The sequence below is a fragment of the Sciurus carolinensis genome, chromosome 14, assembly GCF_902686445.1.
Source record: "Sciurus carolinensis chromosome 14, mSciCar1.2, whole genome shotgun sequence".
In the NCBI taxonomy this organism is placed as follows: Eukaryota; Metazoa; Chordata; class Mammalia; order Rodentia; family Sciuridae; genus Sciurus; species Sciurus carolinensis.
In genome coordinates this window covers 49,732,635-49,759,171 of record NC_062226.1, presented here as the reverse complement: position 1 = coordinate 49,759,171, position 26,537 = coordinate 49,732,635, and the positions used below count along the sequence as shown (strand labels likewise).

Below are 26,537 nucleotides of genomic sequence, written 5' to 3'. Positions count from 1 at the left end.
AAAAATCACCATATGTTCTCACTCACTCATGAGGTCAAAAATAGTGAGTACATATAAGCAGAGTGAACAGACGCCACTAGAGGCCAGGAAGAAGATGTAGAGAGGGGAAATAGGGTAGAAACATACATACTAAAATATGTTACCTGTAGTGAGGGAAGTAGCACTCATATTCTACAGCACAGTGAGGCAACCATTGTCTCCAACAATTATTTTTACAAACTTCAACATATAGGCACAGTACTGTCTTCCATAATAAGATCCAAAAACTCAAGAAATAAAACCAAGAATGATATCGCTAATAAGTGGATGATGACACATAATGGAGGGTGGGAGGGGTTAGTGTTAGGGTTAGAGTTAGGGTTAGGGAGGGGGGCAAGAATGGAGGAAGGAAGGACTGTATAGAGGGGAAAGAGGGGTGGGAGGGGTGGGGGTGAAGGGAAAAAATAACAGAATGAATCAAACAGCACTACCCTATGTAAATTTATGATTACACAAATGGTATGCCTTTACGCCATGTACAAACAGAGAAACAACATGTATCCCATTTGTTTACAATAAAATAAAAAAAAGAAACAAAAAAGAAACAAAAAAAGCATAGTGTTATAATTGTAAAACAAAACAAAAAAAAAAAGAATTAATAAGTGGGATAGCACCAATTTTAAAAGCTTATCAGCAAACAACCAGAAGAGCCTGCAGAATGGGAGAAAAATCTCTGCCCACTCCTCCTCTGACTGAGGATTAATATCCAGAATATATAAAGAACTCGAAAAACTTAACATTAAAAAAACAGAATAAATAAGTGAGCAAAAGAATTATACGACATTTCTCAAAAGAAGAAATACAATGGCCAAGAAATACATGAAAAAATGTTCAACATTATTAGCAATCAGGGAAATTCAAATCAAAACTGCTTTGAGATGTGATCTCACTCCAGGTAGAATGGCAATCATAAAAAATACAAATAATAAATGCTGGTGAGAATGCAGGGGAAAATAAACTCACACATTTTTGGTGGGATTGCAAATCAATATAAGCACTTTGGAAGGCAGTATGGAGATTATGCAAAAGACTAGGAATGGAACTGCTCTGTGATCCAGCTATGTCACTCCTGCATATTTATCCCAAACAAATAAATCAGCATAATATAGTGATACAGACATTTCAACGTTTCTGGCAATGCAATTCACAATAGCCAAGATATGGAAGTAGTTCAGTTGCCTGTGAATAGATGAATAGATAAAGAAAATGTGTTGTTCATACACCAAGAAGTTTTGTTCAGCCATAAAGAAGAATGAAATTAACCAGTTGTGGTGTTGTGTGCCTGTAACTCAAGTGACTTGGAAGGCTAAGGCAGAAGGACCTGGAGTGCAAACCAGCATCAGGAATTTAGTGAGGCCCTAAGCAACTGAGCGAGACTTTGTCTCTAAATAGAAAATAAAAATGACTTGGTTATAGCTCAGTGGTTAAGTGCCCCTGGGTTCAATTCGTGACACAAAAAAAGAAGGAGAAGAAGAAAAAGAAGGATTAGGAGGAAGAGGAGGAGGAAGAAGATGAGGAGGAGGAGGGTGGTGAGGAGGAGGACAAGGAAAAGGAAGAACAAGAGGAAGAAGAAGAAGAAGAAGAAGAAGAAGAAGAAGAAGAAGAAGAAGAAGAAGAATAAGAATGATGATAATGAGAAGGAGGACGAGAAGGGGAAGGGAAGGGAAAGGAGGAAGATGAAGAAAATCATGGCATTTGCTGGTAAATTGATGGAAATGGAAAACATCATTCTAAGTGAAATAAGCCAGACTCAGAAAGTCAAGAGTTGAATGTTTTCTCACTGCCCCTAGAGCAAAAAGGGGCAATCAAAGGAAGAGATAACCATGAAAATAGGAGATTAATGGAATAAAATAATGGGATTGAGGGTGAAGGAGCAGAGATGTGAAAAGGGAGGAACTATGGAATTAAACTGCCCAAATTATGATATATACCTATATGAATGTACCACAGTGAATCTCACCTTTATGTATATTATAAAGCACCAATTAAAAAACTATAAATAAATATAAGGAAGACCAGTAGAGGAAAGGAAAGGGAATGGGAGAGAGAGTAGGGTAGGGAAAGAAGATGTCCTGAGGAGTAAAAAGGAGCAAATTATATTCCATGCATGTATGATTCTGTTCAAAATGAATTCCAGTATTATAAAACTATAATGTACAAACAAAACCATTTAAAAAGTTGCATGTTTCAAACTTTTGAATGAGTCGGCTTTTCATCACTGTAACAAAACACTTGAGAAAAATAGCTTAAAGGAGGAAATATTTATTTTGGCCCATGGTTTTAGGTGTTTTAGTACATAGTTTGTTGACTTTATTGCTTTGGTCCTGATGTAAGGTTTACAAAAGTGTTATACAGATGCTATATAATCCCTATCAAAGTACAAATGACTTTCTTCACAAAACTAGAAGAATCAGCTCTAAGATTCATTTGGGGGGAAAAAAAAGACAGAATAGCCAAAACAATCTTTAGCAAAAAGAACAATGCTGGAAGCATCACAAAACTGGACCTTAAATTATACTACAGAAGTATAGTTATAAAAACAGCATGGTACTGGCTTCAAAACAGACATGAAGATCAACAAAATAGAATAGGAAGCAGAGACAAACCCATATACATACAATATCTGATACTAGACAAAGGTGCCAAAAACATATGCTGGAGAAAGGAGAGCCTTTTTAACAAATGGTGCTGGGAAAAATTGGAAATCCATATGCAGAACAATGAAACTTGATCCTTATCTCTCACCCTGCAAAAAAGTCAACTCAAACTTGATCAAAGATGTAGAAATTAGAACAGAAATCCTGCTACTGCTAAAAGAAAATGTACTTTCAACACTCCAAAATGTCAGCAAGGAACTGAATTTCTTAACAAGACCCCTAAAGTACAAGAAATAAGACCAAAAATAATAATTTGGATGCTATCAAATCAAAAAGCTTCTGCACAGCAAAGGACACAATTAAGACCATGAAGAGACAGTGGGGGGAGAGGGACATATTACAGATGGCAGATGATCTTTGCTACTTGCTCTTTAGATAGGGCATTAATATCCAGAATATATAAAGAACTCATAAATCTTAACACCAAAAATCTCAAATAACACAATTAATTAATGGACAAAAGAACTAAAGAGGCACTTCTCAAAAGAAGAAATACAAATGACCAACAAATGTATGAAAAAATATTCAACATCTCTAGCAATTAGGGAAATGCAAATCAAAACTACATTTGAGATTTCACCTCGCTCCAGTCAGAATGACAATTATCATGAATATGAATAAAAATAAGTGTTGGTGAGAATGTGGGGGAAAAGGCACACTCAGGCATTGTTGGTGGGACTGAAAATTAGTGCAACTACTCCGGAAAGTAGTATGGAGAATCATCAAAACCTAGGAATGGACCCACCATATGACCCAGCTATGCAACGACTCAGTATGTACCCAAAAGTTCTAAAATTAGTATTCCATAGTCATGCAACCACATCAATGTTTATAGCAGCACGTTTCACAATAGCCAAGCTATAGAATCAACTTAGGTGTCTTCAACACATGAATGGAAAGAACATTTACATCCATTTTTGGATATATACACAATTACTCAGCCATAAAGAAGAATTGACTTATGATATTTTCTAGTAAATGGATGGAATTGGAGAATATTAGGCTAAGTGACATTAACTAGACCACAAAAGGCAAAGATTGAATGTTCTCTCTGATATGTGGAAGCTAGAAGGAAAAGAGAAAAATAAGGAAAGAGAGAGAGAAGTTGGAGATTTCATCAAAGTAGAATAAAACTCAGTGGCGTAGACAAAGGATTGACAGGGAGGAAAGGAGGAGTAGTGGGATAAGGGAAGAACCATAGCCTGAGTCAGACTTAACTTTCCTATGTACATATATGAATATATCACAGCAAATCTCACTTTCAAGTATATTCATAGAAAACTGAATAAAAAAACTATAAGTAAATAGCAGAAAACGATTAGTAGAGAAGAGGGAAGGGAATAGGTGTAGGAAGGAAGGAAGGGAAAGGGGAAGTACTGAGGACTGAATTAAAGCAAATTGAATTCCATGCTTTTATAATTCTGTCAAAATGAATCCTAATGTTATGTATAACTAAAATAAACCAATAAAAAACTGAAAAATATTATCCTCAAGGTTTAATCACAAGATAGCATATATTTGATATTGTCATATATGATATGCAGATATAGTCTACCATTCTGAAAGTTGCCTTTTTGCTCTTTAGGTTATGTTCTTGATGCACAAAATTTGTTAGATTCTGATGTAGACCAGTTTATTTGGCTTTAGTTGTCTGTGTTTGTGGGTGTCATATCCAAGAATTCATTGTTGAATCTTAGTTTTCCCTTTAACTTTTCTCCCTGGCTTGTTGCAGTCTCAGGTCTTATGTTTAAGTGTACACAGGAATATCTTGAAGAAATTGCAGATTCAGTTTCAGATCATTGCAATGAATCACTAGCACTGTAAAGCAAGTCACAAGAATTTCTAGTTTTTCAGAATACATAGAAGTTATGCTTATACTTTATCATAGTCTATTTAGTGATCAATAGCATTATATCCTGAAAAATTAACATAACTTAATTTAAAACAACTTCATTGCTTAAAAATTGCTAACAATCATCTGGGCCTATAGCAACACTCAAACTTCCTGCTGGTGTATGGTCTTGCCTCAATGTTGAGGTTTTTGACTCATTGGGGTAGTGGTTGTTGAATTTTGGAGTGACTGGCAATTTCTTAAGACAACAATAAAGTTTCCCAAATCCACTGACTCGTCCTTTTATGAAATATTTCTCCTTGGTATGTGATGCTGTTCAGTATAATTTTACCCACAATTGAAATTTGTTCAAAACTGGAGTCAGTCCTCTCAAGCCTTCTGTTATGGTTTGGATGTGAGGTGTCCCCCAAAAGCTCACATGTGAGACAATGCAGGAAAGTTCAGAGGAGAAAAGATTGGGTTGCAAGAGTCTTAATCCAATCAGCGAATCAATCCCTGATGGGATTAATTGAAGTGGTAGGTTGTGGCTGGAGGAGATTGGAATTGGGGCATGGCTTTGGGGTATACATTTTGTATCTGGAGAGTGGATACCCTCTGCTTTCTGATTACCTTGATATGAGTTGCTTCCTGCATCATCTTCTACCGCCTTGATGTTCTACCTCACCTCGAGCCCTGAGGAATAGAGCCAGCCACCTATGGACTAAGACCTCTGAAACTGAGCCTTCAAATAAACTCTTTGTGCTTTACAGTTGTGCTGGTCAGGTTATTTAGTCACAGCACAGAAACAGATGACTAACACACCTTCCACTACTGTGTTGACTAAGTATGAATAATATTCTGAATCATTTGTTGTATATTAAATGATATTCCTAGCATCTCAGTAGGAGTAGATTAATGTCTTATCATGAGGTTGCAGAGACATTCAGTCATATTCTCAGGCTCCATTTCTAATCTATTTGTCTTGCTGTTTCTGCCCTAACTTCAGGTACTTCCAAATGTCTTACACTAGTTAACATCAATAATTTTTAAAAGGGCTGGGGATGTGCCTCAGTTGTTAAATACCCCTGGGTTCAATCCCTGGTATCAAAAAAAAAAAATTAGAGCATATCTATTGGAAAGGTAAGGATCAATTTCATAAATTCTAGGAACAGTGTCTGAATGATAATAAACACTTAACACAACTTGGGTATTTTGTTCTTATTAACATTATATATTGAGATATTAACATTATTAACCTTATATATTGACATACATGTATATGTATGTATTATATATGCATATATGTGTTTTATTTAACTCTATTAACTTGGAATTGTTCTTTGAACATGTCAGTTCTTTTCTTCTTGTCAGAGACATGATAAGAATATTAATCTTCCAGTTTATTTATTCATTATGGGAGAACATGATACAATTAACACTTGTCCATTATCCAGAAAAAATAATGTGTCTCACAAATTTGAATTTCTTGTGAATTGGTTTGGTTGCCTTCCATGGATCTGTTTGAAGACTGAGACAAACCCTGCACCAGGGAGTAATGATCTTTATTTGAGCCCACAGCTGCTTGCTACTTTCATCTGCACCCTTTCATCATCTTGCCCTTCTCTACTCCATCAGTTAATCTTCATCTCAGCTGTGCTATTATTTAATGTTTTCCTGTTTAAGTTCCAATTTCCCAAACCAACTTTAAAGGTCCAGTCCTGACTTTTGTCCTTTGTTTCCAGTGGAATATTGATTTCTTCTTTTCTTTTATTCTTTTCTTTTTTTTTGTTGTTTGTTTGTTTGTACCAGATATTGAACCTAGGGTCACATAACCACCGACCCACATCCCCAGCCCTTTATCATATTTTTATTTAGAGACATGGTCTCGCTGAGTTGTTTAGTGTCTCGCCAAGTTGCTGAGGCTGGCTTTGAATTCACAATCTTCCTGCCTCAGCCTTTGAGTCAATAGGAATACAGAAATGCATCACCACACTGAGCTTCTTTAGATTTTTATGACATTTAGACATACATTTGTGGTTTTTGTTCCCAGTCATTGTGATAAAAAAAGTGACAGCTTTTGCTTTCTAAAAAAGGAAACGAGAAATAAAAATATCAGATGTCTTACATGCTATACAGAACAATACAAAGCCCATGCACTTTATTATCTTTATGTTCCATTAAAATTTAATGGAGGTTTCAATGGTAAAAACCATCTAAAAAGACTCTGGGGGCAGAGGAGGGGAAAGCAATAATAAAAAAATGTTTCGGGGAAACACTACTCTAAGCACATGTAGTAAATGCATAAAGGAAAGCAAAAACAGAAGTAGAAAGTTCTGAGGATGACATTCAGAAAATTGAAAGTATATTGGTTCCTCTTTAAGGCATAGGAACAAATCAAGGTCTTCAGAGAACCGGGAGGCAAATGTTCATAACTGCCCACCTCAGGCAGCCCAGCAGCATCTGTAATATCTCAAAGGCCTTGCCCTTGGCTTTCCGGCTGGCTCTGGTGGTGCTCAAGTGCAGGTCCACCTATTCTCTGGACAGTGAGCTACCACAGATCCAGAATCTGGGTTTTGAAACTCCTGAGAGAAATGAGGAGGGAACCCTGATGCTCCTGGAGAAAATGAGGAGAGTTCCCACCTTGTCCTGCCTCAACTACAGAAAGGACTTTGCTTTCCCCCAGGAGCAGACAGATGGTGAGCAGGTGCAGAAGGCTCAAACTGTCTCTGTCCTCCATGAGATGATCCAGCAGGTCTTCAACCTCTTCAGCACCTAGGAGTCCTTTGCTGCTTGGGACAAGACCCTCCTGGATACATTCCTAACTGGCCTCTATCAGAGGCTGGATGACCTGAAAGCCTGGTGACCCAGCAGGTGGGGGTGGAAGAGGCTCCCCTGAGGGCTCTGAGGAAGTACTTCCACAGGCTCACTGTCTACCTGCAGGGGAAGAAACACCTCCCTTGTGCCTGGGAGGTGGTCAGAGCAGAAATCGTGAGATCCTTCTCTTCATCAGCAAACTTGTATGGAAGACTAAGGAGCAAGGAATGAGACCTGGTCCAACAGGGAGATGATTCTCACTGAGGATACACCTTACCACACTCCCTCAAGTTATGCCGTTTCAAAGACTCATTCCTGCAGTAACTGTGACATGAATTCAACCAATTTGTCAGAGAATATTAGACAATATCCCATTTCTTACCCATGACCATGATGTATCTTTTTGTCTATTTATTTAAATATTTATTTTTATACTATTTATAGGATCTCTATTATTTCTGTTCACAGAAGCTGAGGTAAACCTTTACATTGTGATTGATATAAAAATGTACATTTTATATTTAGACAATTTCTTATTTTGCATTGTTCATTAAATCTTTCCTATGGAAAATTTATTCTATGTGTTTATTTATGAAAGTACTTGTCAGGCCTGATTTTGCAACTTGATCTACAAAATGAATGGTAGAATTGACTTCCCGACTAATGTTACATTTACCCTGTACTTAAAAGTTCACTTCACTGAAGGCAAGTTGCATGTTGCCCTCAAGGTTTTGAGGTGAACATGAAAATATAGTGCCCACTCTCTTTTGTCTGATTCTTATAGGGAAAGAAACCTAAACACAATGATCCTACATATCCATTATATTAAATTCTGAGGAGTATGGAAAAACCAATGAAATTCTCTCAGTGAAAGGTAGATACTAGGAGAGAATGGTGAAAGCAGGTACATCTTCTATAAGAAAATATTGGGTATTGCAACCAAGTGCAAATACCCAGTGGATATATAAGTTTGCAATTTATAAGAAATACAATGTCTGATGGCTCATTACTGGCAACTGGAAGTCCAGTGATGGAGGTGGTATTGTGGGGAGAGTGTGGAGGAAGAAAAAGACTTAAACTTGATCCTGAGAACTTTTCAACTTTTATTAAAGGGAGGGGAGAGAAGAATCAGGAAGGAGACAGAGGTGGAAGACCCTGACATTAGAAAGACATTTAGAGAGAATGGCAGACATAAAGTATATTTAAAATAATAAACTCCCTTAGAAGTAGAGAAATTAATAGAGTTTTGGAAGACGCGTTCTGAAACTCTGTTATATATTAGGAAAGTGAATGGCAGTGGTAATCTTAGTGATAGCTAGTTGGGTAGAAGTAATCAGCAGAAACCATGTTGGCATAGGTATAAGATGAATAATAGAAAGTATTTAGTGATAACAAAGAGAAAATAGTTCTGAGAGGTTTTATTCTGAGGCAGAGAGAAAAAAGTAGTGTGTGATCTGAAAAAGAATGTAGGTTATTATTTTTCTACATAGTTTTCATTTATTTTATTTATGTCCTAATAAATTTCATTCATTTGATATACTGACAAATCAAATTAATATGTTTAATATTGTGTTAGTTGTAAATCATGATATGTTTGATTAAAACTATCGTTTCCCCTTTCATTAGTTAGTGCTATGTCTAATGTCAGTAAGATGTTCTGTGGATCCATAACTTCTGTGGGAAAACTGATGGAGCTCGCGACCACAGTGAGAGATGAATCTTAGAATTAATGAGTGGAAACAACACTAGAGTAGTTGGCAGGTGAGTAAGAGCAGAAAAGAACTTTGGTGTGTTGTATCACCTGAGGAGACAGTCACTTGAATTTCCATCTAATTTAGACTTGCATCTGATTTCCTTTGCCTTGATATTCTCAGATGCAGTGACACCTTTCTAGGAAACTTCACTAGAGAAAGAAAAATAATGTATCAAGGTTTATAGAAATAATGGTTTAGGCCTTTTGTTTTCATTTTACCATGCTATTTGGCTTCTAGCTTTAAGATTAAAGCAAAAGTGATAAAGAAGCAGCAAGACAGCACCTTGTTCAGAAAAAGACTAAATAAAACCGAATGTGTAAAACTTTAAAGACTTAAAATACAGTTTTTTTTTAAAAAAAGGCAGGCTAATTTTATTTAGCATCATTTGTCTGAATATCACTGCCTCACATTTTCTCTGTGAATGGGAGAAGGATGAACCAAGAAGCTTAACTGAAATGTTAACACCCCAGGGAGAGGAGGGGTGTGGATTAGAGGAGGAGGTAGTGACCCTGAAGTGGAGAAAGAAAAAGCAGGAGATTGGAAATATTTTAGATTCTTAATGTGTGTGCATAGTTGCCCATTGTTTTCAATATATTGTTTGGATAGATTTTATGTAATTGATGTAGTAAAAATCATAATAGCATGCTTAATACAGTGTTAAGGTTTGGAGATGAAGTGTCCCCCAAACACTTAGTTTTCAAGACTTGGTTCCCAGTGCAGCAATGTTCCAAGGAGGAGCTCTTGGGAAGCGACTGGATCATGAGGTCTCTCACCTCATCAATTGATCAACCAACTGATACCTGAATGGACTGTGGGGGAGGGGTGGAGACTGTAGGAGGCGGGGCCTAGATGGAGGAAGCAGGTCACTGGGGCCTGCCCTGCAGGATTTATCTTGGCCCTGGATCCTTCCTGCTCCCAGGCTGCCATGACTGAGCAGCTTTCCTTTACCAGGCCCTTCCACCATGATGTTCTGCCTTGCTTCAGGCCCAAAGCAATGGAGTTAGTTGACTATGGAGTCAACTAGTATGAGTTGTACTTATGTCAGGTATTTTGGCCACAGTGACGAAAAGCTGACTCACATGTATGTTTATTTTAAATCATGAAAGAGTAACTTTCAATAGTAATTTATAATATTTTAAGTCAATACTTCTTTGTCTATGAGTAAGCTACTTGACTTTTGTTAATAATTCAGTCCTCCATCAAAATACTCATTACTACTAATAAGATAGTGACTTTTGGAATTGTTGGCTTTCTTAAGTCTTTTGACTTACGTAATTGTCACACTGGTTCACTATCACAACTTTATAAACATTTTATTTTCTGATATAGTAGAATTTGATAAGAATTGATTTATATTACTGCTTGTAATTTTCCTGGTTTTGTAAATATTATGATCTCATGTGGGTACAAATAACCAAATTGCCATGAACATAAAGACTAACTCATTTTCCTTACAAAATAAAAGGAGGAAACTGCATTAATAAATATACTCAATACTTTAAAAAAAATTAGTCAAAATCAGCTGGAAATACAATAGGAACCATGGAAATCCATAGAACAAGGGTGTTATATATAATTATGAAGATAAATGAACTAAACAATTATAACAAATCCAAATTTCAAGTTATAAAATCAGTTATTATTAAGAAGAAAGATCTTACATTGAAATTTCATTTTGCCTTAATGTATATGTGCTATGTCACAACCCACTTAAACTCTCTAACCCACACTTTTCTTATAAATAAAATTCAAAATATTAGGAGTTTTGTGAATACTAAACAAACAGTTGCATTTCAAATCCTTTTGCACAGACCTTCCAAATGCTGAAAATTTAACATTAGTTAGGTATTATTTTTCTTTGCTATCTAGCAGAATAGCATTTGTCTTTCTAGAAAATTCTTAGAAGTGTGCTCTACCTTTCAGTCCTCGAGCTCTGAAGGAAGCAGCCTGAAAAATCCGTAATTCTGTCATGTTCTGCAGAGTTTGAAGAATGGCTCTTTTTCCCTTAAAAAGTGTCCTTTACATGCACTTAGGAAATGGTGACTTGCATTAATATCTGACAGTGGGGATGAACCTCCCCATGAAGTGCAGAAGACTCATGGTGCTTCCTTTTGATTCTGGCTCCTGGCACACCCTCTCCCTTGCCCTCAGCATCCCTGGACACATTCCCACAGCACCACAGTTTCCTTCCTCTCTCAGGTGGAATTCCCAGGGCACCCTCGTCATTGTCTCCCTTCTCCTGCCTGCCCATTCACACAGGGCTGCTTTCGGATGTGTTGCGGTTTCAGCTTCATGGTTTCCCTAAAGGGCAGCACAGCACAAGCAGAAAGCAGAAGTTCCATAAACCATCTAGGTTTTGCAGAGACATCTGCTGGAGAGCTCTCTTTAATTTCCATTGCATGTGGTGTCATAGTAGCTCTACTGAAGGAAACAGAAAGCAGCATCCAGGGTATGCAGGCTAAGGGAAACTTTCAGGGAAGAGCTCTTCCTGGTGGCCCAGTATGACAAGGGCAGTGACAGGCTTGGGGGCAGGTTTCTGACCTATGCATAAGTCCTACCACTGCAACAGGAATTCTCCTCATACTGCAGAGACTCCTTTTGGACAATAATAATGGTAAAGATAAGTATCAGAATAGTGACGACTCACTCAGCAGCAACCTTCGAAAACATGATATAAAAAAAAATTCTGGGTGAGTGGAAGATGAGTCTAACCTCTAGATTCAGTCAGGAAATGACAGCTTGAAGACATTTGTGAATGAGAAGTTAATTCCCAAAACTGAAGTTAAAGATGTATGATACTCCCCTGATGATTTTGATGGCTGGCACATTCCTCCCTATTGTTCTGTGTCACATTCTTTCATTAGAAAATCAAAATAATCATTTTCCCCTTCCTCTAGAATTCCCCACTTGGTCTTCCTTCGCTCCTCATTAGCCTGCTCTGCATATTCATACAGGGGTTTTCCCTTGTGGTTTCTTTTCATCAATGTACCTTTAAAAGTACAGATACCACATTAGAAAGCAAACGTTGAGTGAAAGTTCTCGGTTTGTCAGAAACTCCTACATGAGTGGCTCTTGTTCAAGCATTATGAATATTTTGGTAAATGAGGGAATGCCCCTGTTACAATGATGTCATAGTAATTGTAGCTAAAGGGAAACAGTAAGACCTGTTGTGCTCTGAGGCTACACAAGCTTACGGGAGACGACCGCCACCTACTGGCCACCAGGAATGAAAAAGGTGGTTTCCTGAAAAGAGCTGACTCCAACTGTGGAATTTGGTTTTTTGGCATTTGTACCTTAGAGAGGGAAAATACTCCCAGCTTCAGGAAGGTCCTGTCCTCTGGAAAATGGACAGGACTGTGGTGGAAATGTTCACAGTGCCTCCCTTCCCCTCCAACCTGCTCAGCAGCCCAGACTCTCCTGACCCATCACCCCCTTCAGCTTCCTAGGACACAAGGCTGGAGATGGGAGAGTCGCCCACCTGCTGTGGAGCTTTAAGGGAAGTCAGGGAAAATCTCCTGTTGGGTGGTGTGTTAACACTTTCTTAAGAGTAAATTGTCCATTTTACAAATTTCTTCCTACAATCATCCCATTCCTTTACCTTACAACCAGGGGAAAGTTTTCATTCACTCTCAATGAGGAATGAGACTGTATGAGTACAGCCTAGGCTTGGCCATCAGAGCACAGAGGAGAGTAAAGGACTTCAGAGGACACAGCTGCCAGCTGACACTGTGGACTCTGTCTGGTAGGACCAGGAGGGATTCAGGGGACCTGCACAGCACTGAGATTAATAAATGAATCCAGAAATGATTGTGAAGAGCTCAGGTGGAAGGAAGGGGCTTTGCTTCAGCTGGGTTCTCTTAAATCTTTGCCTAAGTTTAGACTGGACCTTTACATTGCTTCCTTCCTGTTAATAAGCTAGAGGGCTGCTGTTTACAGGGAAGTAATTTTGATCTCTTACCTTTCTTTCCTTCTCCTTTATTTGTTTGGGAACTAGTTCAGGAGCTGAGCTACATGGATGGTTTTTTGTTTGTTTGTTTTTGTTCTTGTTTTGTTTTTTGTTTTATAAACCTGGCCGTCTTTGAGTGCTAACATCTTTCAATCATTATGACCTCTTCCATTCTTTTTTAACTTCTTACTTACACTTCATGTAATTTTTCACTATATTCATGTCAGACTTTATGTATTATCTGGAAAAGTTGTATGACTAATTCCACAATATAATCTTCCTGTGAAAAACTTTGCAACCATACAGTGCTTCAAATCCTTTTATTAACTGGTTATATGTTCCTTTTATTAACTTGTTATATATCCTACAGAATGTTGAACCTAGAGGCAGGGCTGAAGGTATGGGTCATGAGTGGGCTGGGGAGACAGTCAACACTGAGGTGTCCAGTGTTCCTTACTGCAGAGACAGGTTGTGCTTTCACCCATCCCCAGTCACACCCTGGCACATCTAGCTCACCAAACAAGGGGCACAGAAAGATTGAAACAGTGTGCAAAGGATCCAGGGATCACAACACAGCACATCCTGGAGACAATCAAGTTTCTCAAGCTTCATGATCACAAATGCGAACTTGGCTATACTTGACTCTTCCTGTCTACTAATATCTGAATTACGGAGCTCAAACCCCATTGATGTCCAGTTGGGCACAGAAACACAGTAGCAGAAGGGACCTGCCCACACCTCTATACCCAGTGAACTGCCAAAGAATTCAGCAGCTTAACTGTGTTTCTGTTTACAGGTTTCCATGTTCTGATTCCCTGGAAAAGTGACAGACTTATATGCTCACAGTGTCAAAGCCCATATAGGAAGAAGGTGAAAGAGCCAACTTGAGAATGGAAGGATAAGAGTGATGCTCAAAGTTTCCACTGGAACAATGGCTAATCCTCAGGAAATGGAGCAATGAGTCTCTTTTTCCTTCAGATTTATAAGGTCTGATTTCTGATTCAGAATCCTTCAGGTTGTCTCCCCTAACATGGAGAGATGACTAAAGTGGAGACAGTAGAATCCTCCCCCAGAGATAAGGACAGCATCAGTGTCCCCAGCATGAGTGACAGGGAGAGCACAGCAGCCTGCAGAGCCCTGGCAGGGTGGAGGGTTGCTCCAGAGGGGCCAGCACAGCTCCCAGCAAGGGAGGCTATTCATGAGGCCAGTGCAACCCATGGAATCTCAGTCCTCGTCATGATGCGGCTCCTTTAAAAACAAGCAATATGTGAACAGCAGGTCACAGGCAGGCATTTGAGAAGGTTCAGCAATGAAGGGGCACCGCATTTCTTTTTTTTTTTTTTTCCATTATGTATTTATTTTCAGTCTCTTGAACTGGTGCTTTCTAATTATCCTTGATAGTGGGAATGATAGTGATGTACTCACATGTGCACATAACTTAGGTGGTTAATTTCTTTGTGCAGTACCTCCCATTTCACACTCCTCCTCCCCCATGTCAATCCCTGTTCTCTGCTCTTCTGATCACCCTATATTTTCATAAAATTTTTTTTCTCTCCCTTTGTCTCTCTAGATTCCACATAAGAGGGAAAACATACAAATCCTGACATTTTGAATCTGACTGATTTTTCTTAACAATGTTGTCTGGGTCTTATCCATGAAACTGAAATGCCATAACTGCTTTCTTTTTATGGCTACATAAAACTGCATTGTGTGTGTGTGTGTGTGTGTGTGTGTGTGTGTGTACGTGTATATGTGTGTGTGTGAACTGTGCTTCTATAAACATGGGTATGCAGGTATCAGTTCAGTTACTGATTTTAGCTCTTTGGTATAAATACTTAGGAGTGGTATAGCTGGGTGGTATGGCATTCTCAATTTTAGTGTTTTGAGGAACCTCCATACTGATTTTTCCATAATGGTTGTACTACTTCACAATCCTACCAACAGTGTATAAGTGTTTCTTTTTCCCGCATCCTCACCAACCTTGATGGTTATTTGTATTCTTGAAGATTGTCATTCTAACTGCAGTGAGATGAAATCTCTCTGTGTACTTTTCATTTCCATTTTCCTGACGCTAGGGATTTTGAACACTTTTTCATAGGTTTGTTGGTCATTGTTATGTCTTCATCTGGAAATATCCGAATAATTCATTTGCCATTTATTAAATTTTTTTTAGTGTTAAGATTTTCTAGTTCTTATATATCCTGGATATTAAACCTCTCTCAGAAGAGGAACTGGTGAAGATTTTCTCTCATTCTTTAGACTCTCTCTTTACACTCTTAATCATTTCCTTCACTAATCAGAAACTTTATAATTTGATTCCATTCCATCTGTTAATTCTCCTTTTGCTAGAGCTTTATAATTATGTATATAAGATAGCAGTTAGATTCATTTTGACAAAATCATACATAAAAGGAATTTATTCCAATCATTATCCCCCTTTTTCCTTCTTCAACCCTCCACCATTGTCCATATTCTAATCCACTGATTTTTCTTTTGCTTATTTATTTATTTATTTATTTATTTATTTATTTATATTTGATAGGTACTCTCTAAATATACATAAAGGTGAAATATTCCTTGGTACATTTATAAATGCATATGCCATGACTTTGTTAAACTCATTCCAATATTTCTTTCCTCTTTCCTTCCCCGACTCCTCCTTCTCATGCTCCTTCTTCTACTATATATTAATGATATCTGATTCCACCCCCTCTGCCTTCTTTCCCTTATTCTTTCCAGATTCTACATATGAGAGAAAACACTCTACCCTTGATTTGCTGAGTCTGGCTTATTTCACTCAGCAACCTTTTCTCCATTTCCATTCATTTACCAGCAAATGCCATTATTTCATTCTTTGTGATTGAATAAAACTCCATTTTGTGCATAGACCACATTTTCTTGACCCATTCATCTATTGATAAGCATCTAGCCTGATTTGGTGATTTGATTATTTTGAATTGTGCTGCTGTAAACATTGAAGTGGCTGTATCCCTCTTGCATCTAATTTTAGTTCTTTTAGATAAATAGCAAGGAGTGGGAGAGCTGGGTCACATGGTGGTTCCATTCCTAGTTTTCTGAAGAATCTTGTCATTGCTTTATAAAGTGGTGGTGCTAATTTGCAGTCCCACCAGCAATGTATCAGGGTATCTTGTCCCCAAAATCCTCACTCACCAGTATTTATTACTATTTGTTTTCTTGATAATTGTCATTTTGACTGGGGTGAGATGAAATCTTAGTATGGTTTTGATTTACATTTCCATGATTGCTAGGGATGTTAAATACTTTTTCATGTATTTGTTGACCATTTGTGTTTCTTCTTTTAAGTGGTGTCTGTTTAGTTGTTTTGTGCATTTATTTTCTTGCTTAATTGGAGTTTTTTGTTGTTAAGGTTTTTGAATTCTTTATATTTTCTGGATATGGATCCCCTATCAGAGAAGCATCTGACAAAGGTATTTTTCCATTCTGTAAACTCCGTCTTCATGCTCTTAATCATTACCTTAACTGTGCAGAAGCTTTTTAATTTGATGGCATCTCACATATTGATTCTTGGTTTTATATTTTGGGTTTTAGGGATCTTTTTAAGGAAGTCGGCGTGTGTACCTATACCATGAAATGTTGACCCTTTGTTTTCTTCTAACAGTCACTTCTGGCTTAATTCCTGAGTCTTTGATTCATTTTGATTTGACTTTTGTGCAGGGTGAAAGACCCAGATCTAATTTCATTATTCTACATATGGATATCCAGTTTTCCCAGTACCACTTGTTAAAAAGACTATCTTTCCTTCAACATGTTTTTGGCACCTTTGTCAAGTATCAGATGACTCTCTTTGGTTTTGTCTTTGTGTCATCTATTCAATTCTATTGGTATTCATATATATTTTGATGTCAATACCATGCTGTTTTCGTTACCATAACTCTTTGAGATCAGGTATTGTGATGTCTCCTGCATTGTTCTTCTTACTTAGAATTGCTTTGGCCATTTTGGGTCTCTTATTTTTCCAAGTGAATTTAAGGACTGTTTTTTCCTAGTTCTGTGAGAAGTGTTGTTGGTATTTTGATGAGGATTGCTTTGAATCTGAATATTGCTTTTAGTAATATGTCCATTCTGACAATATTAATTCTGCCTATGCAAGAGCACAGGAGGTTTTTCCATCTTCTAAGGTCTTCTTTAATTTCTTTCTTCAGTGTTCTGCAACTTTTATTGTAGGTATCTTTAACCTCCTGGGTTAGATTAAGACCCAAGTTTGTTCATTTGTTTGTTTTAGTTTATTGTGAAAGGAATGTTTTTCCTGATTTCTTTCTCAGCAGAATCACTGTTGAAGTATAGGAAAGGTACTGATTTATGAGGATTGATCTTGTATTCTGACTTTACTAAATTCATTTATCACCTCTAGAAGTCTTCTGGTGGAGTTTTTTTTTTTTTTTTTTTTTTTTTTGCTGCGGGGTAGGTCTTCTAAATATAGGATCATGTCATCAACAAACTGAGATAGTTTGACTTCTTCTTTTTTCTATTTGTATTCCATTAATTTCCTTCTCTTGTCTGATTGCTCTGGCTAGAGTTTCAAAAACTCTCTGAATAGATGTGTAAAGAGTGCACATCCTTGTCTTGTTCCTGATTTTAGAGGAAATGCTTTCAATTTTTCTCTATTCACTATGATGTTGGCTTTGGGTTTGGCCTATATAGCCTTTATAATGTTGAGCAATTTCCTTCTATCCATAGTTTCTCTAACATTTTTAACATGAATGTGTGCTGGATTTTATCAAAGACTTTTTCTGCATTTGTTGAGATGATCACATGATGCTTGTTCTTAATTCTACTTAAGTGGTGAATTACATTTATTAATGTGCCTTTGTTGAGCCAACCTTGCATCCCTGGGATGAAGCCCATATGATCATGGTGTATTATCTTCTTGATGTTTCAAAAGAGGTTTTCTAATATTTACTAAGGACTTTTTGCCTCTGTGTTCATCAGGGACGTTGGTGTATAGTTTGAATTCCTTGGTGTGTCTTTTTCTGGTTTTGGTGGTTGATGACACTGACCTCATAGAATGAATTTAGAGGTGTTCCCTTCCTTTCAATTTCATGGAATAATTTGAGAAAGACTGATGTTAGTTTTTCTTTAAAGAAAAACATCAGTGGTTTGCTAATATTTTATTAAGAATTTTTGTTTAAGAAATATAACTTAGAGGAGGAAAGAGTTATTTTGTTCATGGTTTTAGTTTTCAATTCATGAATGGTAGACTTCATAGTTTTGGTCCTGATGCAAGGCAGAGTAGCATGATGGAAGTGTGTGGGGATAACAAATCCGCTCCTCATGAAAATGGTAGCAGAGATAGGGGAGGGAGAGTCTGGGGATGAGATATAGTTCCCCAGGGCATGCCTTTAACACTCTCTTCAACTAGTTCCCTACTCCTATAGTTTCCCCCACCTCCCAATAGTGACACAAACTTTGAACTCCCCATGGATTCATTCACTGATGAGGTCAGAGTCCTCATGTCCAATCACTTTTGAAAAGTCCCACCTCTGAGTATTGCTGCACTGCTGACCAAGTGTTCATCATGAGTCTTTATGGAACACTTTGTATCCAAACCCCAAACAGTTATACAAAATTATTTTCATTACAAAATTAATTGTCAACAAAATAACTAGAGAAGAGTTTGAAATTCTCAATACATAGAAATGAAAGTATTTGGGGAGATAGAAATGCCAATTACTCTGATTTGATCATTACATATCTTATACGTGTAAAAGCCAATCATACCTTACCCCATAAGTAAGTACAAAATTATATGTAAATTACAACATAAAATGAAATAAATGATAAAATGTACTTAACACAAAATTACCATCTTGCTAGGTTGAGTGGTTCATGCCTATAATCTGCGTGAGTCCAGGAAGCTGAGGCAGGAGGATTGGAAGTTTGAGACCAACCTCAGCAACTTAGCAAGACCCTGTCTCCAACTAATAAATAAAGGGAAGGTGCTAGGGAGGTGGCTCAGTGATTGAGTGCCCCTTGATTCAATCCCCAGAAACAAACAAACAAAAAAATTATCATCTTACCCTTTTGAAATATACAGTTCAGTAGTGGTAAACATAATCACGCTATTGTGCCACTGCAACTAATCTCCAAACGTTTTCATTTTACAAAACAGAAACTCTATACCCATTAAGCATCTACTTCCCTTTCTTCTCAAATGCCCTTCAGTCCCTGGCAATCTGCATTCTACCTTCCCTCAGTACTTCATATAAGTGGAACCACCTATATTTCTCTTTTCATAACTGGCTTACATCCCTTAGCACAAGAACCTCAAGATTTAATTGTATCATAGCATATGTCTGATATCGTCATATATATTATGCAAATATAGTCTACCATTTCCAAAAGTTACCTTTTTACTCTTTAGTTTGTGTTCTCGATACACTAAACTTATTAAATTTTGATGTAGCCCTGTTTATCTATTTTGACTTTAGTTGTCTGTGCTTTTTGGTGTCATATCCAAGAAATTTGTTGCTGAATCTGAGTTTTCCCTTTAACTTTTCTCCCTGGCTTGTTGTGGCCTCAGGTCTTATGTTTAAGTCTGTGCAGGCATTTCTTAAAGAAATTGCAGGTTCAGTTCCAGATCATTGCAATGAAGTACTAACACTATAAAGCAAGTCACATGAATTTCAAGTTTCTCAGGGCATATAAAAGGTATACATACACTTTATTGTAGTCTATTTGGTGATCAATAGCATTTCATCCTGAAAAAAGTCTGTCTTAATTTAAAACAACTTCATTGGATAAAGAATTGCTAATAATCATCTGAGCCTATAGCAAATCCTAATCTTCCTGCTGATGGAGGATCTGGCCTCAATACTAAAGCTATTGACTGATCACTGTGGTAGTGACTGAAGTTTGGGTAACTAAGACATCAGTGAAGTTTTCCAGGTCCATTGACTTTTGGAGGGAAAAAGGGGTACCAGGAATTTAACCACTGAGCCACATCCCCAGCCATTTGTTTGTTTTTTGAGTCGGGGTCTCACTAAGTTGCTTAGGGTCTCACTATGTCACTGAAGCTGACTTTCAACTCCTAATCCTCCTGCCTCACCATCCAAACCACTGGGGTTACAGGAATGCCCCACCACGCCTGACCTGACTTTTATGAAATATTTCTCCTTGGTGTGCAATGCTGTTCAGTCGTGTGTTGCCCACAATAGAAATTTGTTCAAATTGAAGTCAGTCCTCTCAAACTTTCCACTACTTTGTCAACTAAATTTAAGTAATAGTCTGAATCATTGTTTCTAATTTAAATAATATTCACAACATCTCATTTGGAATAGATTCCACCTCAGTAAATCATTTTCTTTGCACATACAGAAAACACAACCCCTTATCCATTTAAGTTTTATCATGAGGCTATAGCCTAGCAGTCAGAACTCAGATTCCACTTCTAATACTATTTTTCCTGCTATCTTTTGCCTTATCTTCACTTACTTCCTAATATCTTACACCAGTCAAAGTCACCAATAAAGACTGAAATCAACTTCTTTCAGACTCCTGTTAATTTAACTGTTTTTATCTTCTTCCATGGGTCATGAATGTTCTTAGTGGTACCTAGAAAGGTGAATCCAGAAGCTTTTCAGGAGGAATAACTATCAATGGCAGCTATAGCCTTATAATATGTATTTCTCAAATACTAAGGCTTAAACTCAAAATCACTACTTGATCCATCTAATGCAGAATGGGTGTTGTGTTAGGAGGCAGGAAAACAATACAAGTCTTGTTGTACATCTTCATCAGAGTACTTGGGAGCCTAAGTACATTCTTAATAAGCAGTAATATTTTGAAAGGAATCTTTTTTTTCTGGGCAACAAATCTCAAGAGTGGACCTAAAATATTCAGAAACTGTGTTAGAAAAAGATGTGTTGTCATTGGTGCTTCCATTTATAGAGCACTGGTAGATTTTATCTGAAATAACTCATTGTTAAGGGCTCTAGGATTTTCAGAATGGCAAGTGAAAATTGTCTTCAGCTTGAAGTCACCAACTGTGTTAATACACAACAATAGAAGGACAGTCTGTTCTTTGCAGCTTTGAGGTCAGGCATTGATATCTCTTTAGTTCAAGAGTCCTTGATGGCATCTTCTTCCAATATAAGGCTATTTTTTCTACACTGAAAACTGTCATTTGGGGCAGTCATCTTCATCAAGTATGTTGGGTTTTCTGTTCCTTCATCTGCCACTTTTATGTCCCAACTTGTCTGCTTTCCTCAAACCTCATGAACCAATCTTTGCTGGCCTCAAACCTTTCCTCTGCATCTTTCTCATCTCTCTCATACTTCACAGGACTGAAGAGAGTTAGGTCCTTTCTCTGGATTAGGCTGCTTTGATCTTCTATCCAGAATACTAAAACTTTCTCCTTATCAGCAATAAAACCATTTTGCATACTTATTATTCACTGGAGTAGCACTTTGAATTTCCTTGGAGAACTGATCCTTTGTATTCACAACATGGTTAACTATTTGGTAAAGAGGTCTAGTTTTCATCCTTTCTCAGCTTTTGATTTGACTTGCTCACTACGTTTAATCATTTCTAGAATTTTATTTAAAGCAAGAGATCTGCAACTCTTTAACTTGAACACTTAAGGACCACTGTAGGGTTATTCACTGGCTTAATTCCAAATTTGTGTGTCTCAGGGAATAGAGAAGTGCAAGGAGAGGGATAGATATTGGGGAATGAGAGATCAATGGAGCAATTAGAATACACACAACATTTAGCAATGAAGTTGGCTGTCGTTTATGGATGCAATTGTGGAACTCCAAAACAATTACAATAACATCAAAGATCATTGATCACAATAACATGTATAATAATGAAGAATAATTCAAAATATTGCAATAATTATTGAAAGGGACATAGAGTCATGAAGTAAGCCCATGTTGATGAAAAAACAGTACAAATATACTTACTGAAGGGCTCCCACAACACTTCAATTTGTAACTATTGCAATATCTTTGGAGCACAATAAAGTGAAGTGCAATGAAATGTGATATTCCTATAATCTATTTTGATTTAATTTTATATTTGGCATAAGGCATGAGTTCAAATTCATTATTTTGCTTGTGAATATACATTATTCCCAACACCATTTGTTTATGTGAATATTGTTATATTTGGGTATGAGGTGTCCCCCAAAGTTACGATTAGATTGTGAGACCTGTAGCCTAATCAATGGATTAACCCACTTGATGGTTTAACAATTCGAAAGTACTACTCTGCTGCATTGTAACTATAGGCAGGTACTGTGTGACTGGAAGAGGTAGGTTGGTGGGGGAATGCTCTTGAGGATTATGTCTTGTTTCTCTGGCTCCTCCCTTTCTCTCTGTGCTTCTCCACCATGTGCTAAGTAGCTTTTCTCCACTGCTGCCCTTAAGTCACAGTTTTCCTACTCACCTCATACCCAGAGTCTGGCCAAACATGGACTGAACCTCTGAAACTATGAGCCAAAATAAACTTTTCCTCCTCTATCTCATTCTTGCAGGGTCTTTTGGTCACAGCAATGAAAAACTGTCTTTTCCCATTATGTAGCCTTGACACCCTCGTGACAGATCTTTTGACCTCGTACATAAGGACTTATTTCTGGGTTCTCTATTCTTCCCAGTGGTCTGTCTGTCTGATCCCATGTCATTACCATGTTGTTTCAATTAGTGTAGTTTTGTAATATGGTTTGAAATCAAGAAGGGTGAGCTTCATTTTTCTTTCTCAAGAGTGATTTGACTCTTTTGGTCCTTTGAGATTCCATATGAAGTTTAGTATAGTACATTCTATTTCTGCAAGAAAAAGAAATCTCTGTGGTTTTGTTAGGGTTTGCATTGTATTTGTGGATTGCTTTGTATAGTATGAACATCCTGACAATATTCAATCTTCCAATCCATGAAAACTGGATATCCTTTCATTTTTTTGCATCTTCTTTCATTTCATTGTACAATGCTTATTACTCCTTAGTTCAGCTTGTGCCTGGGTATTTTATTTATTTTGATGCTATCGTAAATTAGATAACATTCTTAATTTGATGTCTCAACAATTTATATTGATTCATACCTTCTGAGGATTTGGTCTATACCAAAAAAGAGCAAGAAGGATGGAAGATTGATGATTTGTGGGCACAGGACTACTTCCTCCAGAGAATAGCATTGTATGCTGTGAGCTGTGTGATTCAGGGAGAGTCGTGTTTAGAATATTTCTTTCTACATGACACCAGGTTAGTTATTTTCTACTATAAGAGAGTAGAGATGAGCAAAGTAGAAATAAAGTAATGCTTGTGATTAATGTGGCTCAAAATACTATGCAATTGCAATTAGAAGCCCCAGAGTCATATGAACCTTAAAGGAACTAGAATTCCAGTAGTTTTAAATATAAATTAACACTCAAGGAATAGATAGAAATATTAATCATTGTCCATTATAATCCTAGCAGTTATGACCCTGATGAAAAAAAATAGCTTTGATATTCATGAACACCCTTCCAGTAGGAAAAGAAAATCTGAGAAACTGTTTCAGTAATAAGTACTTCTTGAGGAACTGTATTGGGCCTAGTACTGAGTAATTCCAGTAAAAAACATAAAGACCACTTGTTAAAGAGTTGGTTTGCTAAAAGTAATTCATACCATCCCCTGAAAAAGTAGAAACCTAAAGGTTTGAAGCAATCCAATTTCCTATGGAAAATACAAAGTGTAACACCAGAATTCAAAATTGAGGCTGAAAGTTCATGCTTCACATGTTCATACACAATATTCACCCAGTTGCAAATTTAGAGCAAAGATGATTTCCTTTGTTTAATAAACACCACTTGGTTCAGAACCTATGAAAGTTCTTTGAGAAACTTGAACTTTAATGCAAATACACAAAGATTCCAATTGACGGTATCCTAGAGATTGGTGATTATATCACTTCCAAAGTTACAAACATTAAGTCTTGGGATATGAAAAAAATCATGGCTCTCCAAAGTTCAATTCTATCTGACAAATTCTTGTTTCTGAGTACTCTTTTTCCTGGTTGGGTTTTCTTATGTAACACATAAAAAGCATTGACATTGACTTTATGGAAGATAGACAAGATATATGCAAGATTAGAACCTATGGCAAACAGATGGTATGTTGCAGAATATTCTCTCCTCGTTCACTTGATCTCGAAGGCTATTGTGAGAGGTGGACTTTGGTCATGTGTGGGCTGTCATCTGTGGTTTTCAAGTTGTTGATGTTTGAGCATCGGAGCTTCTAAGTATGAAGTGGACTTTGAGAATTAAATGGAAATAGTTCACATCATATTACTTAAGCTATTGAAGTTTGAAAGCACATCAATAGTTCTGTTAAATGCTGAACAAAATATTAATAATCTCAGGTTGAATATCTAATAACTAATGAGATTAAAATTATTTTCTCCTATGAAGCAAAGTACCCTAAAAATCATTGCAAATAAAATTATTTTTTTACCTTCTAAAAAGGTTTGGAATCACTTTGAAGGACAAGATATCAATATTATTATACATTTTGAAATTTAATATTCAATGTAATTTTGTATATAATAATTTACATGAGCTTATGAAATGAATTAAAGGTCACTCTATCAATTCAGATATAAAGATCATTTAAATGTCAAAAAACTTATGATTTTTAGCTTAAATTTTGTCACTCTTAATTCTGCATTGAATAAAAATCTTAAGATCATACTTTTAATGTATAAAGATATAGATGTGGTACATATATAGATATAGAATATAACTGTCTTTAAAAATTTAATGAAATTTTCAATTAGGAATAAATTTATATAGAGCCTGTGACAGGGGACAGAGTTGGCAGGGTTAGGAGGGAGCAGAGAAATGGGAAGCAATAATGGAAACTAGAATAGTTAAGAAACAATGCTGAAAACCCACATAGAGAATGCATAAAGGAAAGTGAAAAGAGAAGTAGAAAGTTCTAAGGATGACATTCAGAAAGTGGAATGTGGTGTGTTCTCTATTTAAGACATACACACAAAGCAAGGTCTTCAGAGAACCTACAGGCAAAGGTCCAGGATCACCCATCTCAGGCAGCCCAGCAGCATCTGCAAGATCCCCAATGGCCTTGCCCTTGTCTTTCCTGCTGGCCCTGGTAGTGCTCAGCTGCAAGTCCATCTGCTCTCTGGGATGTGACCTGCCTCAGATCCACGATCTGAGTCTTGAAACTCCTAAAGAAAATGAGGAGGGTGCTCTGACACTCCTGGAAAACATGGAGAGAATTTCCACTTTGTCCTGTGTGAAATACGGAAAGAACTTTGCCTTCCCTGAGAAGCAGCTGAATGGTGAGCATGTGCAGAAGGCTCAAGCTGTTGCTGTCTTCCACGAGATGACCCAGCAGGTCTTCAACCTCTTCTACACCGAGGAGTCCTTTGCTGCTTGGAACAATACCCTCCTGAACTCGTTCCTCCGTGTCCTCTATCAGCAGCTGAATGACCTGAAAGCCTGTGAGACCCAGCAGGTCGGGGTGGAAGAGGCTCCCAGGAGGACTGTAAAGAAATACTTCCGCAGGCTCACTGACTACCTGAAGGAGAAGACATACTTCCCTTGTGCCTGGGAGGTGGTCAGAGCAGAAATCATGAAATCCTTCGCTTCATCAGCAAACTTGTATGAAAGACTAAGGAGTAAGGAATGAGACCTGGTCCAACAGGAAAATGCTTCTCACTGAGGATACACCTTACCACACTCTCTCAAGTTCTGCTATTTCAATGACTCTCATTCCTGCAGTAACTGTGACAAGAATTCAACCAATGTCAAATGTGTTCAGGAGTTTAGGCAACTTTGGTTTCAAATCTACAGGCACCAATCCCTTATATCCCTGCAGATGTATCTATTATCTATTTAAATATTTATTTAACTATTTATAAAATTTAATTTATTTTTTCATATAAAATCATCTATACCTTTACACTGTAATTAATAAACATTTTCTTGATATTTAATCAATTTATTTTGTTTTCTTTATTAAGTTTACTGTAGATACTTCTTGAATTTAGAACTCTTTACATTGCTACATGTGGATGAGGGGTTATGTAAATATTTATTTTCATTCTTTTTTATTTTTATCTTAATGACAATTGGATTTGATTTTTAAACGTTCACTTCTATGTTGGGTTCATTTCATCTACATCATTATCTTTGTATTTTCCAGTCAAATTAACCATGATTGCTTTTGGACAACTTGAAATTAGCACAAAATAAATCCAACTCTGGATATGATAAAAGAAAACAATGAAAGTAAAAGAAAAAAAAAAAAAAGACAATGGGACTTCTCTTACTTGTCCTTCCACCAACTTCAATACTGAATTTTCGTAGGAATTCTGATTTCACTCTCACTGATTTTGCCAGTCCCATCTGTTTTCCCACTGTGGTGATGACTTCAATACATACAACAGTTTACTAACATTCTTCTTCAATTAATTAATTTATTTTTTAATGATACACAAAAATGTAAAAATTCTACAAAT

The 26,537-nt window shown here is 37.0% G+C and overlaps 1 protein-coding gene and 1 pseudogene across 1 annotated transcript; both read left to right on the top strand.

Moving 5' to 3' along the window:
• Window positions 1–6,949: 6,949 nt before the first annotated feature.
• Window positions 6,950–7,572, top strand: LOC124964116 (interferon alpha-5-like; annotated as a pseudogene).
• A 17,560-nt stretch (window positions 7,573–25,132) lies between these two features.
• On the top strand, window positions 25,133–25,705 carry LOC124964869 (interferon alpha-5-like). The gene has a single exon (XM_047525585.1). The coding sequence runs from the start codon at window positions 25,133–25,135 to the stop codon at window positions 25,703–25,705; it is 573 nt and encodes a 190-aa protein (XP_047381541.1).
• The last annotated feature ends 832 nt before the right edge of the window (window positions 25,706–26,537 follow it).

Coding starts and splice junctions, on each gene's coding strand:
- LOC124964869 (XM_047525585.1), top strand. CDS start 25,133: ATGGCCTTGCCCTTGTCTTTCCTGCTGGCCCTGGTAGTGCTCAGCTGC.